The 15350-nt window shown below is 52.2% G+C and overlaps 1 protein-coding gene across 1 annotated transcript in view; it reads left to right on the top strand.

The window, feature by feature from the left end:
• Positions 1-15350, top strand: part of Crocc2 (ciliary rootlet coiled-coil, rootletin family member 2) — a 65308-nt gene that overhangs the window by 24905 nt on the left and 25053 nt on the right. The window contains exons 12-20 of the mRNA XM_017797162.2: positions 43-225; positions 590-734; positions 1011-1157; positions 1419-1649; positions 6501-6694; positions 9735-9862; positions 10204-10373; positions 11070-11246; positions 13335-13448. Of these exons, the coding sequence (XP_017652651.1) occupies positions 43-225; positions 590-734; positions 1011-1157; positions 1419-1649; positions 6501-6694; positions 9735-9862; positions 10204-10373; positions 11070-11246; positions 13335-13448 (1489 nt within the window). The remainder of the gene's footprint in view (positions 1-42; positions 226-589; positions 735-1010; positions 1158-1418; positions 1650-6500; positions 6695-9734; positions 9863-10203; positions 10374-11069; positions 11247-13334; positions 13449-15350) is intronic.

The following is a 15350-nucleotide window of genomic DNA, read 5'->3' on the forward strand; positions in this document are numbered from 1 at the left end:
AAGGATGGCTTGAGGCACCTCTACCTTTGCCCCTGCTCCCAGGGAGAAGTCAGCCTTGGAGTCAACAGTGGAAGAGCTAAGAGCAAAGGCCAACATCCAGGATGCAGAGACACAGAGGCTGGAAGCCACAAATGCAGAACTTCAGAAAAGCCTTCTGGTCCGGACAGAGCAGAAAGCTGAGCTGGCCCAGCAGAGGGAGCGGAGCCTGAGGGAGCTGGAGGCCAGGTGGGTTGTGGTTGTAAGCCAGCAGGGGTCCCCTGAGCTGTGATGCCACAGGTCAGACTCCAACAAGGCAGCAGGGGCCGAGGGGTCTGTAGCTCCCCAAGAGCTGGGCATCACCTGACCCAGATTCCCACACCTACATCAGCCCAATGTCCTTCCCTACTTTCACTAACCACCTTGCATACACCGCACCCAGGCATATGGTCAGAGACTGGTCTCAAGGGGTACAGTGCTCCCCTGGGGATCCTCTGGTGCTCCCTGGGCTTGGAGGGGATTGCTGGACTTTCTTGCCCATAAGTGTCATAGAATCAGGCCCCATTCACCCTGAGAGGGCCACACACCTTTGCCTTCTGGCCTGGGACCTCAGCCAGGGCCGCCTGGAACAGCTGGAAGAGAAGGTCTCTGGGTTCAGGAAGGATTTGGCCAAGGTCCGGGAGGCACTGAGCTCAGTACAGCTGCAGAGGGACGTCGTAGAGAGTGAGAGAGAGAGCCTGCGTGGTGCCCTGGCCCGGGTATGTGCCCTTCTGTGCCCCGTTATACATGGGCCTTGCCTCTGTCCTCACCCACCTGGGATGGGCCACCACCAGGGCTCCTGATCGCTACCATTGGGCTCTGACCTCTCCTCTCACTCCTCACTGCTCTCAGCTCTGCTGGCCACACCTGCTTCCCAGAGCATCTCCCTGGGCCACTGGTCGCCATCTCTGGTTAGAATCTTGGTTCTGCTGGGGGGAATTTGTAGCCCCTCCTTGAACCCCCTCAGGGTGACCACTGTGTGTCCCCTGCCCCAGGCTGAATCCAGCAACGCTGACCTGGAACTGCTGGTGACACGGCTGAAGTCAGAGGGACTAGAGCAACGGGACTCACTGGCCAAGATGGCTGCACTAATGGAAGGGCTTGCCCAGGACAAAGGCGCTCTGAACCACCTGGTGCTACAGGCAAGGGCCTGGGTCTCAGTTTCTCCAAGGTGGCTGTGAGGGTTCCTCCTTCTATCCCCCAGGTCTCCTACCTGTTTGGACTGAGACCACAATCACTGAGAGCAGGTGCTGGAGGAGGGATGCATGGCCTGACCGCTAGACCTAATCAGGCCCGAGGGAGGGAAGACGCAATCCCTGTGACGGGCCTAGGTGGGACAGATGGCCTATGAGGACTAAGGATGTGTACTACATAGGCTAATCACCTTCCCACCTGCCCTGTAGCTGGAACAGGAGCGAGATCAGCTTTGGGAACAGCAAAAGGTTCTGGAGCAGGAGCAGGCCAGTGCCAGGGAGCAGCTGGCACAGACAGAACAGCAGCTACAGTGTGTGAGGGCTGAGTGGAGAACTCTGCAGGAGACCTGTGGGCACCTCGAGCAGCAGCAGGAGCACCTGGAGGAGCAGGCAGCCCTGCTCAGGCATGAGAGGGCCCAGCTCTGGGAGCAGGTGGGCCAGGTAAAGCCAGGCTGTGGGAGGTCACACATCCTGCCCTGCTGTTGTTCGTCATACCTTTGAAGGGGTTGGGGAGAGTTTAGTCAGAAAAGTGCTAACCCTACCAGCATGAGGACCTGAGTTGAAGTCACCAGGATTATAGGACAGAGATTTGGGTCAGGCCTGTCCTCGACATCCAGGGTTGGGGCTCTGCCAGGTCTGTGTGTGCACAGCTGGATGGCCCTGCGTTCATCATTCAAGACTTAGCATGTGTGTTCAGTTCTTGTTTTTGGCTGCTGGGTTTTGTTGTTTCATTTTGTTTGTTTTGTATGTGTGTTCATATACAGGTCCATATGCATGTGTGTTACACATTCATGTGTGCACATGTGTGTACAGGTCAGAGGACAACCTCATGTGTTGCTCTTCAAGTACCACTGACCTTGTTTTCGGGGTTTTTTGGTCTCTTAGGGTTTTAAAAAATATTTTATGTTTAAAATTATTTTTAATGTGTATGAATGCTATGTCTGCATGTAAGTGTACCAGTGTCATGCAGTGCCCATGGAGGACAGAAGAGGATGCCATCAGATCCCCTGGAACTGGAGTTAAGGATGGGTGTTAGCCATTACATAGGTGCTAGGAAACAAACCTTGGTTCTCTGGAAAAGCAGAAAGTGCTCCTAATTGCTAAGCCATCTCTCCAGGCCCTACCACCACCTCGTTTTGTGAGACAGAGTCTCACTGGTCTGGAGCTCACTGAGTAGGCTAGACAGCCGAACAGCAATCTCTAGCAAATCCTCCTGCCTCTGCCTTCCCAGTGTTGGCAGTAAAAGGCCCAGCTTTTTATCTACATGGGTTCTGGGGTTGAACTCAGGTCCTCGTACTTTCACAGGAAGCACTTTACCAACTAGCTATTTCCTCAGCCTCTGTTCCTCTGTCTTTTGGTGATGAGGATACACTCTGTATGGAATGACTCGGAAGCAGTTTGGTTCTTTTATGATGTGTCTTGTTTGCTTGCATGGAAACCCTGGGTCTCGGGCCTTCAGTGGCACCTCAGCTCCTGTGTCCCTTTGGGACAGCATGGCCTCTCTCTGTTCTCAGCCCTTTTCTTTCTCATCCCTTTCCTCCATTTTTGTTGAAGCATAATTAGTGTGCAATATTGGTGACAGACCAATGACTCTGATAACTCTGCACCTGTGGAAGGACCAATCAAGATGGAGAATGTGTCCACCACCCCAGCAGCCTCCCTCATGCCCCATTCCAGTGACTGCCCAAATGCCTCAGCTCCAGCCCCAGCCCGCAGAGCCTCTGTCCAACATGGACACCTTATACTGTCTGTGGCCTGGCCTCCAAGGCCTTCTTTGAAATCTAGATGGATGCCTTCAGGATCCTATAATGTCTGCATTCTGCACACCTATAGAACCATGACCATATGAAAGAGGCCAAGGTCTGCTGCCAACTCATATGGTAGCTGGGCCCCCTTAGATCACAGTTGCAGTGACCTCTGATGGCAACATTTCCCCTGTGGCCCTGTGCAAACTAGGCACCCCAGAGGAGTTCTCTCCTCAAGCCTTTCATACCCTTGAGCATGTGGTGTGAGGACTCTGGCCAGTTCCTAAGATGCTCTCAAGGCAAGCTTCCTACTGTCCCCATGGGAAGGATGTGGCTTGTTTTTGCTGGGACTGATGTCCCCAACAACTCCATCACCCAAACTTTAGATTGGTCATTTTGGCCAAACCACATTTTTCAAGTTTTATGCTCTGCTTTCGTCTCTGATTCTCATTGTAAAGTGGGCTAAAAGCCGTCCACAATAACCAGACCACGGCCCAAACATTGGGCTGTTTTAAACTTCCTTCCCCCAAATTAATTAGCCCATTGCTTTTTTTTTTTTTTTGGACTGTGCAGTTCAACTTTTTATTTAATAAACCAGAATATGCACAGCACATGCAGTGCTAGCACCTAAACTAATTTTTTGACAGCCCATTGCTTTTAAATTCAACCTCACTCAGAGTCTCAGGACACAGGCAAAATGTAAACAAATTATTTGCCCAAATATAACATATGCAGCCTGTAGTGCAGTCCCTAGAGTCTTCAATTCCTGCTGAAACCCCATGAGCACAGTTTCTGCATGCATTCCTACCAGCATTCTGGGTTTCTGAGCAAACACTAGAACCAACAGTTAAGTTCTGCTCAAAGCACCTAGGCTTTTTCCAACCTGCTTCTTCAAACTCTTCCAAATCCCCCCCATGAACCAGTTACAGAGATTTAAGAATCATGTTGTCCGAAGATCACAGCAATGACTCCACTCTTGGCACTGGTTTCCTGTGTTAGTTACATTTCTCATTGCTGGGACACAATGTCTGACAGAAAAACTAGAGAGGAGGAGTCATTTATTTTGACTCATTGTTTCAAAGGGTTCTGTGTTTCTGGGCCATTTGTGAGGCATAACATCTGGCTGGTAGGAACAGGTGAGGAAGAGGATGTTCACCTCATCATGGACAGGAAGCAAAGAGTGGCAGGGACAGGAGATGTCTAGGACTCCCAGGGATCCTCCCCCAGTGACCTACTTCCTTCATCTAGGATCCACTTTATAAAGTTCCCAGGCCTTTTCCCCAAAATAGTGCCACCAACTGGCGACTAGTACCAGAACTCATGAGCATTTGGGGTGTGATTCCTATGCAAACCATAACACTTGGACACTGTTGAAAAGAAATTGATTGTGTGGGGGACTTGTTCATTTGTGCGAATTTATTCATTCTTTCCCCAAACCACGTGGTTTTGCCCTTTCAGTAAATCTTAGTGCTGTATAGCCTATGAATTCTCACCCTGTTCATTTTCAAGTTTTTTTTGTCTGTTTTAAATCTTTTGCATATCTGTCTATACTTCAGGATCTACATGTCAATTTCTACAACTCCTACCCCTAAAATAAAAAAATCTGCTCGGGGGCTGGAGAGGCGGCTCGGCAGTTGGGAACACTGGCTGTTCTTGCAGAAGACCCGGGTTAGAATCCCAGCACCCTGATGGCAGCTAACAACTGTCCATAACTCCAGTTCCAGGGGATCCAGCCTCTTCTCTCCTCCGACGGCATTGCACGACCTTTAATCCCAGCCTTTAATTAAAGGGTGATGCACACCTTTAATCCCAGCACTCAGGAGGCAGAGGCAGGCAGATCTCTGTGAGATCAAGGCCAGCCTGACCTACATAGTGAGTTCCAGGCCATCTTGGGCTACAGAGAGATGCTGTCTCAAAATAAACAAACACCAAAGGCAACTTGTGGAGAAAGAGTTTATTTTAGCTTATGGTTCCAGAGGGAGAGTCCACAATGGTGCGGAAGGTGTGGCAGCAGGAGCAGAACAGGAAGCCAGAGCTCAAAACAGGAAGTAGAGTGAACTGGAAGTGGGGCGGGGCTGTGAGTGTTCAGAGCCCACCCACAGTGGCGAACCTCCTCCAGCAAGGCTTCATGTCCTAAACTGTCCATAACCTCAAACAGTGCCACCAACTGGGGCCCAAGTGTTCAAATACCTGAGTCTATAGAGGACATTTCTCAAAACACCACACCTTGCCTCTCCTTTTTAAAATATTTTTTATTATTTTTATTTTATGAGTACGAGTATATTGCCTGCATGTGTGTAAGTGCACCTGTGTCATACAATGCCCACAGGGGTCAGAAGAGGGCGTCAGATCTTGTAGAACTGGAGTTATACTTTTTAGCTGCCATGTAGGTGCTAGGAACTGAACCCAGTTCCTCTGTGAGAACAGCTAATGTTCTTAATCCACTGCCCCCATACATCATATATACTAACCAGGTTTTTTGTTTTGGTTTGGTTTTTTGTTTTTTCAGACAGGGTCTCCCTGTAGCCCCAGCTGGCCTGGAACTCGCTATGTAGACCAGGCTGGCCTTGAACTCACAGACATCTGCTTGCCTTTGCCTTCCAGTGCTGGGATTAAAGGCATGCGCCACCACGCCCAGCTGTTAACCAGCTATTTTAAACACTGATAATGCCAATATGTGGACAGCTGGAGGAAGTGTCTGTGTCTCCTTCTGCTCCTACCTGTGGGTTCTGGTCATGTGACCCTGTCTCCTGGTACGCCAGGCTGTGTTGATTAAATGCCATTTATCATGCAGTCTGAGTAATTTAAGGATACTCATGCTGTTCTCCCAGAGAAGATTGGTTTAGGTCTGATGCTGATGGACAGTGGAAGTAGGAGAGGTTCACCCTGAGGTTGGTTGGCAGCCGTGGTAATCCACATCTGAGCTTCAGTCTGTGAGGAATGGCCCGTTTCTGACTCACTGCTGTCAACAGAGTCAACCCCTCTATGGACCAAAAGCCAGAATTAGATGGGTGTTCTTATTAACTGTGAATGCCTCAGTATTTGAGTTTCCCAGCTCAAGCTATAAATCAGCAAATGCTTTAAGAAAAGAAGAGACACCAGTGGTGGTTCACTGCCCCAAGAACTGCTCTGAACCCCACTGCCTCTGCAACTCAAGGCCTTGTAGGGCTCTGTCGAGACTCTGACAAAGTTCTTGGGGAAGCACTGGTCTTCAGCACCAGCCACCTGTGCTGCTTCTGTACCTTCAAGCCACGTATCCTGCTCCCTGGACACTTGGCAATCTAGCAAAAGTTGTGCCTGAGGTTGGCAGTTGGCTGTGACCCAGAAACACCCAGTTCCATGGCATGTTCACCAGGGTTTTGGGAGTGTTTGCTCCCTCTATTGGAAAGTACATATGTGAGCTTCTGAGGTATGCTGTTTCATGATCACCCACCTTATCCACTCGCACCTCCACACCATCCTGTGAGACTCTTCTTCCCAAGCACATTCTTCCGATGTGCTCACTCTCCTTGTCACATGGTCATATGGTCCCTCTTTCCTCCCCTAGTTCACATGCAAGAACCAGGCCCTGGAGAAGCAGCTGGCACAGAGCCTGCAGGAGCAGGAGGCGCAGATGGACACTCTGCAGGAAGCCCTGCGTGAGAAGGACACTGTGTCTGAGGAACGGGCCCAACTACTGTCCAAGCAGGAAGCCCTGGAGAGACAGGGCCGGCTTGCAACTGAGGAGGCAGCTGATCTGAGGTACCAGCATGACTGCTAGTCAGGGTATACCTTCTGTGCTCTTCCTTCAGAGGGCCTATGGTGTGATGGCCAGCAGAGGTGAGGGATAGACATGGTGACCTAGGGCAGGATGTGTCTGTTGTCTGCATATGATATGGGTTGTGCATGCAAGAGTAGAGACATGGTGCCTTGGCCGGGGCGGGGCATGAAGCGTTAAATGAGGTGCCCTGTGGTCACCTTCCTGAAAATGTTGGGCAAATATCAGAAACCCAGCTCAGACCAGTGGAAGGAAGATGTACAACATCTTCCTCAAGGATATGAGAAGAGTTCAGTGTGATGCTTCAGGTAAGACTGTGTAAAGGTATTTCCACAGCCTCCAAGACCCTGCCCCTCCGACCTCAGTGCTGCTTGGCACTGAGATTTCATTCCCGGGTAGACACCTTTGAGAGGTAGCAAAAGGGCTGACCCAGCAGACAGAGCCCTCCTCCAGCAGACAGAGCCCTCTTCTCCCACAAGCCCCTAGCTGCTGCATAAGCCATCTGGAGCCACTGGGTGTCTCAACAGAAATTCTGGAAGCCAGAGGCACAGGGTTGGGCAACTTGGGGCAGACTCCACCCAAAGAACCACGGGACTGACAATGGGGGTAAGGGAACCCCCACAACCATCAGGGGCAACGTCCAGAGCTTAGAATGGGGCACATGGAGGCAAGGACAGTGGTGGCCCAAGGCTGGTCTTACACCCAAGGCTGACTGCTGCTTTCTGCCCCCAGATCCTTTTCAGGGAAAGCTTCCATGGAGGATTTCCTCCTGGAACTCCAGAAACTGGGACCAGAGGGAACTGTAGTGTCCCAGATCCTCAGCTTCTCACGCTGACCACTCTCCTGAATAAACCGCTAGTGTATCATGATGACCAGCTGAAGCCTCTGTGACAAGACAGCCAGAGATTCACTTAAGCGAGTGTACTTGCCTAGACACAGACACACACACACACATGCACGCATGCACACACGCACGCACACACGCACAGCACGCACAGTGTTTACCTGACTGTCTCAACTTTGGAGTAACTGAAAGTTCTTACATATGGGCTGTCTTTGCTTCTGACATAACCCATGTGGGTCTGCATTTTGAAGGAGTTCAGCTTTGGGGTGCTGAGAACCTCTACTTCCTGATGCAGACCAGGCTATAGCACTGGTGTCCTGCTCTATCTGTAGAGTGCTGTTCTGCTAACTAGCCAGTGAGATGGGCTGGGCTCTCACCTGCACACCACACTGCAGCCAGCCCACTACCCGTGTGTCTTCCTCGTTGTAGGAGTACCCTGTGGCACTGGGCCTCCACTCTGGAGCTCAACAGCAGTGAGCACTTGGGCCTCATGGAGAAAGAGGCTGGATAGCCCCTCAGGTTCCAGGCTACATGCAGACATGAGAGAGGCAGAAACCTCTAGACAAGACCAGGTGGTCTTCCAGGAGGAGGAGGAGACTTCAAGGCAGCCCAAAGGGAGGACATTCTCCATACACAACTGGAAAGAGCACCCTGGCAGAAGGCACACTCATGTACAGTGCTGACAAGGGGGACAGGATACCATGTGGCAAAGAGGGAGGTTTCTGGAGGTTCTGACCTGAGTCCAAAGGACTGTCCCCTCCCACATCAGGGAGCCCTGGCAGGTTTCCAGTGTTCTGTAAGGTTACAAAAATTGTGGCAGGACTCTCAGGCTGATTGAGGGCCACGTGGCCCATGGCTTCCCTCACCCATCAGGAGTGTATGTTGCTGCTCCATTAAAATGAACAATGTATTTGAGCACTCATGGTATGACTGTGGATACCTAATACTCAGAAAATGTCTCACTGTGTGTGCACCCAGCAGACAATCAAGCATAATGACAGTTAAGTCATGCTAGTGGTGACAGCCTGGAGAATCACCAATGAACTAATTCTCAGAATGTCAGACTTCTATTCAGTCACCCTCCTAGAAGCAGGCACCGTCAGGGGTTGGCACACATAGGTACAGGTATTTTCTGAGCAATGACCTCTGTGTGCAGATATACCTGGTGACTTTTTCCACAGTGGAGTTGGGCTGCCTGTGATGCTCTAGCTCTATTGGTTGTTCTGAGGGTGACTCCTCCCTTGTTAATTGCATGGTATGCCATAGATTGCACCATAATGTCTTAAATGTTCTGTCATTTGTTGGCATTCCAGCCAAGCACAATTATCCTGTAAAAAGCTCAAGTGAGCATCCTTTTCCCAGTGTAGCCAGTCAGGTGGCTCGAGAATTGGCACCTGGATGTGGACTTACAGCGGCAAGGCCAGCACGCTTAGTCTTCTCTACCCATTCCTCACTAACACTGGTGTGGTCACCATTAAGCTTTTGCTAATCTGGTGTGTGATTAATGGAACTGCCAGGCTGTGATATGAGTCTCCCTGGGCCCTGGCCTCTCCTGGTAAGGTGAAGTGAATTTCATGTGCTTTTGGCTATCTGATGTTTTCTTTGAACAGTCATTTTTCTTGTTTTTCTGTAGGATCAGCCGACTCTCTGCTATTGATTAGCAGGAACTCTTTTTTTTGTGATGGATGTTCACCCGATGTTTATATACTAAGCGAAGATTATCTTCCAATTGTCATTTTTTTAATTTTTAAAAATTAATTTCTCAAGTTAATAAACTGATGGGTTTCATTATGTGTTCTTTGCCTTCTAAGTTGATTTATGGATTCCCCTATCCTTGTATGATCTGATTTATGGATTCTACACCCCTTGCCTTTAAGTATATCCAGATCTGTCCTCTTTATTTTTTTTTCTTCTGGCTTTCATGTTAGGTATAAGAAGATTAGAATAATCTATATCTGTTCTGTTTTTGTAGTTCTGAGTTATTTTGCTTGTTTTGTTTCAAGATTTGGCCTTTTATTTTGCCTGAAATATGTTTTTATGTAGAGTGCAATTGATTCTTAAGGATTCAAATGAATGAGACACCCTGCTGCTTTTCTTATCTCCTAGCCCAGCCTGGGCTCTGGACTGCTCCTCTCAGGACGTTGTGGGTGACATGCCTGCTGTCTGATGCTCCTCTGCAGGGCTGAGAGGGACTCTCTGGAGAACAGCCTCTTTGAGGCCCAACAGCTGGCGATGCAGCTGCAGGCCCAGCGGGAACAGCTGGAAGGAGAAGCCCAGGGCTCTCGGCTAGCTCGCCGGGCCTTGCAAGGTGCTGCAGTGGATGAACGCTCTGCCCCACCCCCCAAGTCATTGTTGAGGGGAACCCAGTCCCTAGATGCTATTCTCACTCCCTGGATCCTGGAGGAACAAAGCTATGGACTTGGAGCTCCTGTGATCGGAGATGTTACACAGGCCCATCCTGTTGCCAACCCCAGGCTCAGACCTGAAATGCAGTCACAGTGTTGTCACAGTGGCCTCCTGCCCATTCCCTGTGCCTGTGCCCTTGCTTGGGCTACCCACCATGTGCTGGCCACAGGCAGAGCAGGCAGACATCTCTCAAGGGTGCTTTCAAGGGCCGTGGGCACTGCGGTGACATACCTCACTTCACAGTGGAAATGGAGAGGCTGAAAAGCACCTGGGAGGTCCAAGAGACAAAGCTGCGGTGGGACCTGGGGCAGCTGCAGCAGCAGGCAACACAGCAGGAGCGGGAGGCACAGCTGGCCCTGGAGAGCCAGGCACTGGCCCACCGAGAGGACCTGGCACGGCTGCAGAGGGAGAAGGTCTGCCTCCCAGGGGCCCACCTACCTACTTCCATTGATCTGCTATGTCCTCTGCAGGGTTAGGGTTAGGGTTAGGGTCCTCCCAACAAGGTGGAGGTAGCAGAGCAGCAGGGAGGGACCTGGCTGCTCTTCATAGTTTAAATGGTCAGGGAAGCCCTTGAAGAGGTATGGGGTGTTGGTTTACAGGGTAGACTCTGCTCACACAAGAGGCCTAGCCTGGGAGCCCAATGCCGTGGCTCCAAGCTGATGGACAGAGACAAGACAGACCCCTGGAAGCCTTGTATGATACATCTCATTCTTTGACCCACACATTCATCCATCTATCCATCCAAACACATATTCATCTATATGTCCATCTATCCACATATCCATCCAAACATATCCATTTGTCCATCATCCATTTATCTATGCATTTGTTCATCTGTCCACCCATACACACGTCCACTCATGCCCTTGCAAATGGCACATGGTGGAGATCCGGGAGCAAGTTAAGATCTGACAGATTAACATGGGAGAGTAGCTGCTGAGACCCAGAGAGGCCCTTTCTAGCTTCTGTTTGGGGGACCTTAGAGAAAACAAGGGGAGATCAGCTGGCCTGACTACCCAGCCCTGGTCTCTCAAGGACTAGGAGGTTTAACTCAAGGGCCTATTGGTCTCCCGCTTCTGACCTCACAGCTAATCTTTCGCCTCACTCAGGAGACCCTCAGTCTGTCCCTGGCAGAGGAGAAGGAGGTGGCTGCCCACCGACTGGAACAGATAAAAGAGGTGGTGGCAAAAAGTGCAGCTGAGAAGGAGGCTCTGGAGGAGGAAATTAGGGGCCTGAAGTGGGAGCAAGATAAGAGCCTCCTCGAACTGGAGCATGAGATGCAGCAGGTGAGAGTGCCATGGGGGCCGGGGGCCTCGTACCCACCTTGCTGCAGTGAGAGTGCCATGGGGGCCGGGGGGCCTCGTACCCACCTTGCTGCAGCAGGTGAGAGTGCCATGGGGGCCGGGGGCCTCGTACCCACGCTGCAGCAGGTGGGCGTGCCATGGGGGCCGGGGGGCCTCGTACCCACCTTGCTGCAGTGAGAGTGCCATGGGGGCCGGGGGGCCTCGTACCCACCTTGCTGCAGTGAGAGTGCCATGGGGGCCGGGGGTCCTCATACCCACCTTGCTGCAGCAGGTGAGCGTGCCATGGGGACTGGGGATCCTCGTACCCACCTTGCTATCTTCTTGGTCACAGCACAAGGGCTGAACAGGAGCCACCCCAAGGCAAGTGCATCTTTTCAGATTGATACAACTTTGGATTACCACAGCAATCCTGGTAGACAGACGGCCACCCACCTACTCTTCCACCCGTCTACACACCCACTCATTCATCCTCGGACCCACATATCCACCATACATACGTGCACCACCACCCCTTCACACTCGCCCGCACATCCACCCTCTGCCCATCCACCCATCCGTGCTTGTCCATCTTCCTTCTCCCACTTGGCTACCCATCCTTCTTCCCACACATGCAGACCTCCATTCATAAACATGACCATCCAGCCACACCCTAGCCATCCACACAGCTAACCATCCAGCCATTAACTTGCTTAGCCATGCTGGCCTTCTGTCCATCCACCCACTGAGCAACCCTTCCAACTAGCCACACATTTAGCTGTCTACCCGTGTGCCCAGCTGTTCATCAGCTCACTCACCTGATTGGCCAATCATCTAGCCATCAGAAGAGTCCAGCCACATAGCTCTCAGCCACTCTGGCTAGCCTTCCATCCCACAAACCCAGACACTGGATCTGAAAGACCACCCTTGAGTTCAGGGGTCTCCAGGTCACTAAGCTACCCCCAAAGAGCTCATTGCTGAGTGAATAGAGTGGACAAGTATATACTTTCATACATGTCATCACACAATGAGCCAGGATGATAGTCTGTCTGCACAAATTGCAGGGTAAGGCTACAAGTGGCAGGAGGAGCCAGGGTCTCTAGTCAGACTGTTTCTAATTGACCATTAATACTCTGAGGTACAAGCTTTTATGAGCCCATTTTACTGGTAGAAAATTGAGGTCTTCACGTGCTGATCCTTTGCCTGGAGTTACATGGCATACCCTCTGGGCACAGGAGCCATGCTTTAAACTGCTCACCTCTCTATGTCCTGTGCTGCAGGAAGCTGACTAAGGCCTTGCAGGAAGAGCAAGAGGCTGGGCAGGGATGGGAGCAGGAGACTGGGATAAGAACAAGAGGGTGGGATGGGGACAGGAGGCTGGAGTAGGAATAAGAGATTGGGATGGGGGTGGGAGGCTGGGATAGGAACAAGAGTCTGGGATAGGGGCAGAAAGCTGGGGTGGGAATGTTCAGAAGTGAGTGGGATGGCATGTGTCTGTGTGGCCACCAGGATGTGTGGGAGCCAGGTGGCAAGGAGTGCAGAGGTCAGGCGTGGTCTTGCACACCAGGCTGAGGTGGTGGAAACAGGGGCTGCTCCCAAACAGGGATTATAGGAAGGGCACTGGGGGTAGTCCATGTAATGCTTGGAACATGACTGAGGTCCATTTCTAGCTGCACCACCCTGGGAGCTGGGGTAAAGCTTGGCCTCCCCAAGTCAGGCTCTGTGTCCTGCCCATGCCCTTAGTGGGACAGGAATCTGGGGGGCTGGGCATCAGTGGCTTCTTCCTGCTCACAGTAGGGAGCAGTGCCCAGAATGATGAGGAGTCATGATGCGTGCCAGTCTGCCTAGTGAAAACCAAGGTTCTGAAGCAGTGTGAAGCACCACTGAGCACCTAGAGGAAGGGTGTAGGATGAGGGAAGGCTGGTCTTGGACTACGCCCCCTCCCCACCCAGCGGCAAGGTGTGCAAGCAAGCACTAGAGAGTCTGACGGGGCCTTAGCCCTCAGTGTTCTGCTTTGCCTCTCCTCAGAGGGCAGTCGGAGCCCCTCCGGAGCTCCCTAGCTCACTCAAACGCACCTTGCCTCCTCACATCTAGGCCCTGTCTCTGAAGGAGGCAGACAGGAGCCTGATGAGCAAGAAGCTCTCTGGGGCTTCCAGGGAACTGGAGCGGGTTCGGCAGGAGGCCCAGAGCCAGCAGGCACAAGCTGAGGTAAGCCCCAACAGCCATTCCCAGCCAAGGACCGGGCACTTGCCTGACCATGCACAGGCAATCAAATCCCAGCAGACCCTAAGGCACCCTTTTCCTGCCCGGTCCCCAGCAGTATGTTCCCCCTCCCTGTCTTCCTGAGTCTTATTTTCTCCTGGCGTCTCTGGGCCTCCTGCTGGGAGGAGATGCTCTCTCAATGGCAGGAATAGCCAAGTGGCTGTGGCTATGCCTCTGTCCCTGCCTGTGGTGGCCATGGCCCTGGGACTCCTCTGGCCCATTGTTCCCTGGAATCAGAGCTGGCAGGCAGAAGAGCCAGGCTGTGCCACATACTGGCTAGCAACAGCCAGGAGAGGACTAGACCAGATCTTTGTGCCTACCTCCTGATCCACACGTCATGAGCCTTGGTTGTCTGTACTTTAGCTGGTTTTTGTAATGCCCAGCTAGGGACACACAAAGCCACTAGGGACTTCCGCTGGAGACCCCCTCCAGGAGGAGCTAGGGCTATCCCTATGGCCATCCTTTGGCTGCTGGAGAGCTGTTCTTACTGTCCATATGAGTAATGTGAGGCAGACCACCCAGGTGGAGTAGGAGGCAGGTGTGTGGAGGTGGCAGGGCCTTGGGGAGGGTAACTCTGACATCAGGGGCCAGGGCTGATCCCCAGGGCTGTGCAACAGGAAAGAGTATGGTGATTAAAAGGTATGACCACACACACACACACACACACACACACACACACACCACAGCCTAGGACCCCATCACTGAGCAGTGCAACCTAAGGGCATCCAGCCCTCAGGAGGTCTGGCTCAGGAGTTTCTCCCTTACTTCCAGCCCCACTATTTCCCCTTCCAATCCTCCACCAGGCACTTCCCTGGCATGAGCCTGGAGGGGTCCCTAAGCTCTGGCTATGTGCCTCCTTCCATGCTGTACCCTTATCTGTCTCCACCCTTTGGGCAGGAAACTAGGAAAGCATCTTGAGACCCTGGGAGCTGTTGCCTCTGGCTCACAGAGGGGCCTCTGCAGGAGCCAACACTGGCTTCTGGAGTCATCACTCATGTTGGCCAAGTCTCCCCCTGGGCTGGGGACCAGGACTTCCAGCCAGCAGGGCTCCTTGGGGAGCTCATTAAGGACTCTTTTGCCACCTCAGCTTAGAAAATGGAAATTAAAACCCGCTGGGACGGGGGAAAGTACAGCCAAGAAACCCCAGCTGTGGGGTGACATGGCACTGAGGCACCAGTGGGCGGAGGGACCCACTGGCCCAAGTTACCACTGCATCTTGAAGCCAGTCCCCAAGATTCACAGGGGCCACAGCCTCACTTAGTAGGCGGTGCTGGATCACGTGGACACAAAACCATGACCTGGCATTCAGTGTGACCCATGTCCATCAAGAAGGACAGTGGAGTCTAGGGGTCAGAGCCAGAAGTAGGGCTGATAAAAGCCTCTATGCAGCAGTGGCCCCAGAAGGTGGCCTGCAGAATGCAGGGGGTGCAAGTTGGGTCTCCATACAGTACCTGTGCCTCTCTGGAGCACTGGAGGCTCTGGAGGGGCCCTGACCCCAACAGCCCAGTTGCTCTGCCCAGCCCATCTCCAGCCCCACATGCACAGTAGCCTCTCCAGGGAAAGTGTTTTTCCCAAATCTTGAAGGCCTTGCAGTCCTGGGGCAGAGTCACATGAGGCCTGGGAAGGGGCCAGGAACAAATGGGAAGGGTCCTCACGAGGGGCTGCCCTGGGACTCAGTATAGCAATGTCAACAGTGAGCTGTGTAACCAGGCATGGTGGTACACACCTTTAATCCCAGCACTCAGAAGGCAGAGGCAGGCAGATCTCTGTGAGTTTGAGGCCAGACTGGTCTACATAGTGAGTTCCAGGCCAGCTGGGGATACAGGGAGACCCTGTCTCAAAAAAACA

Source organism: Nannospalax galili, unplaced genomic scaffold, assembly GCF_000622305.1.
Source record: "Nannospalax galili isolate Female #2095 unplaced genomic scaffold, S.galili_v1.0 scaffold453, whole genome shotgun sequence".
Lineage (NCBI taxonomy): Eukaryota > Metazoa > Chordata > Mammalia > Rodentia > Spalacidae > Nannospalax > Nannospalax galili.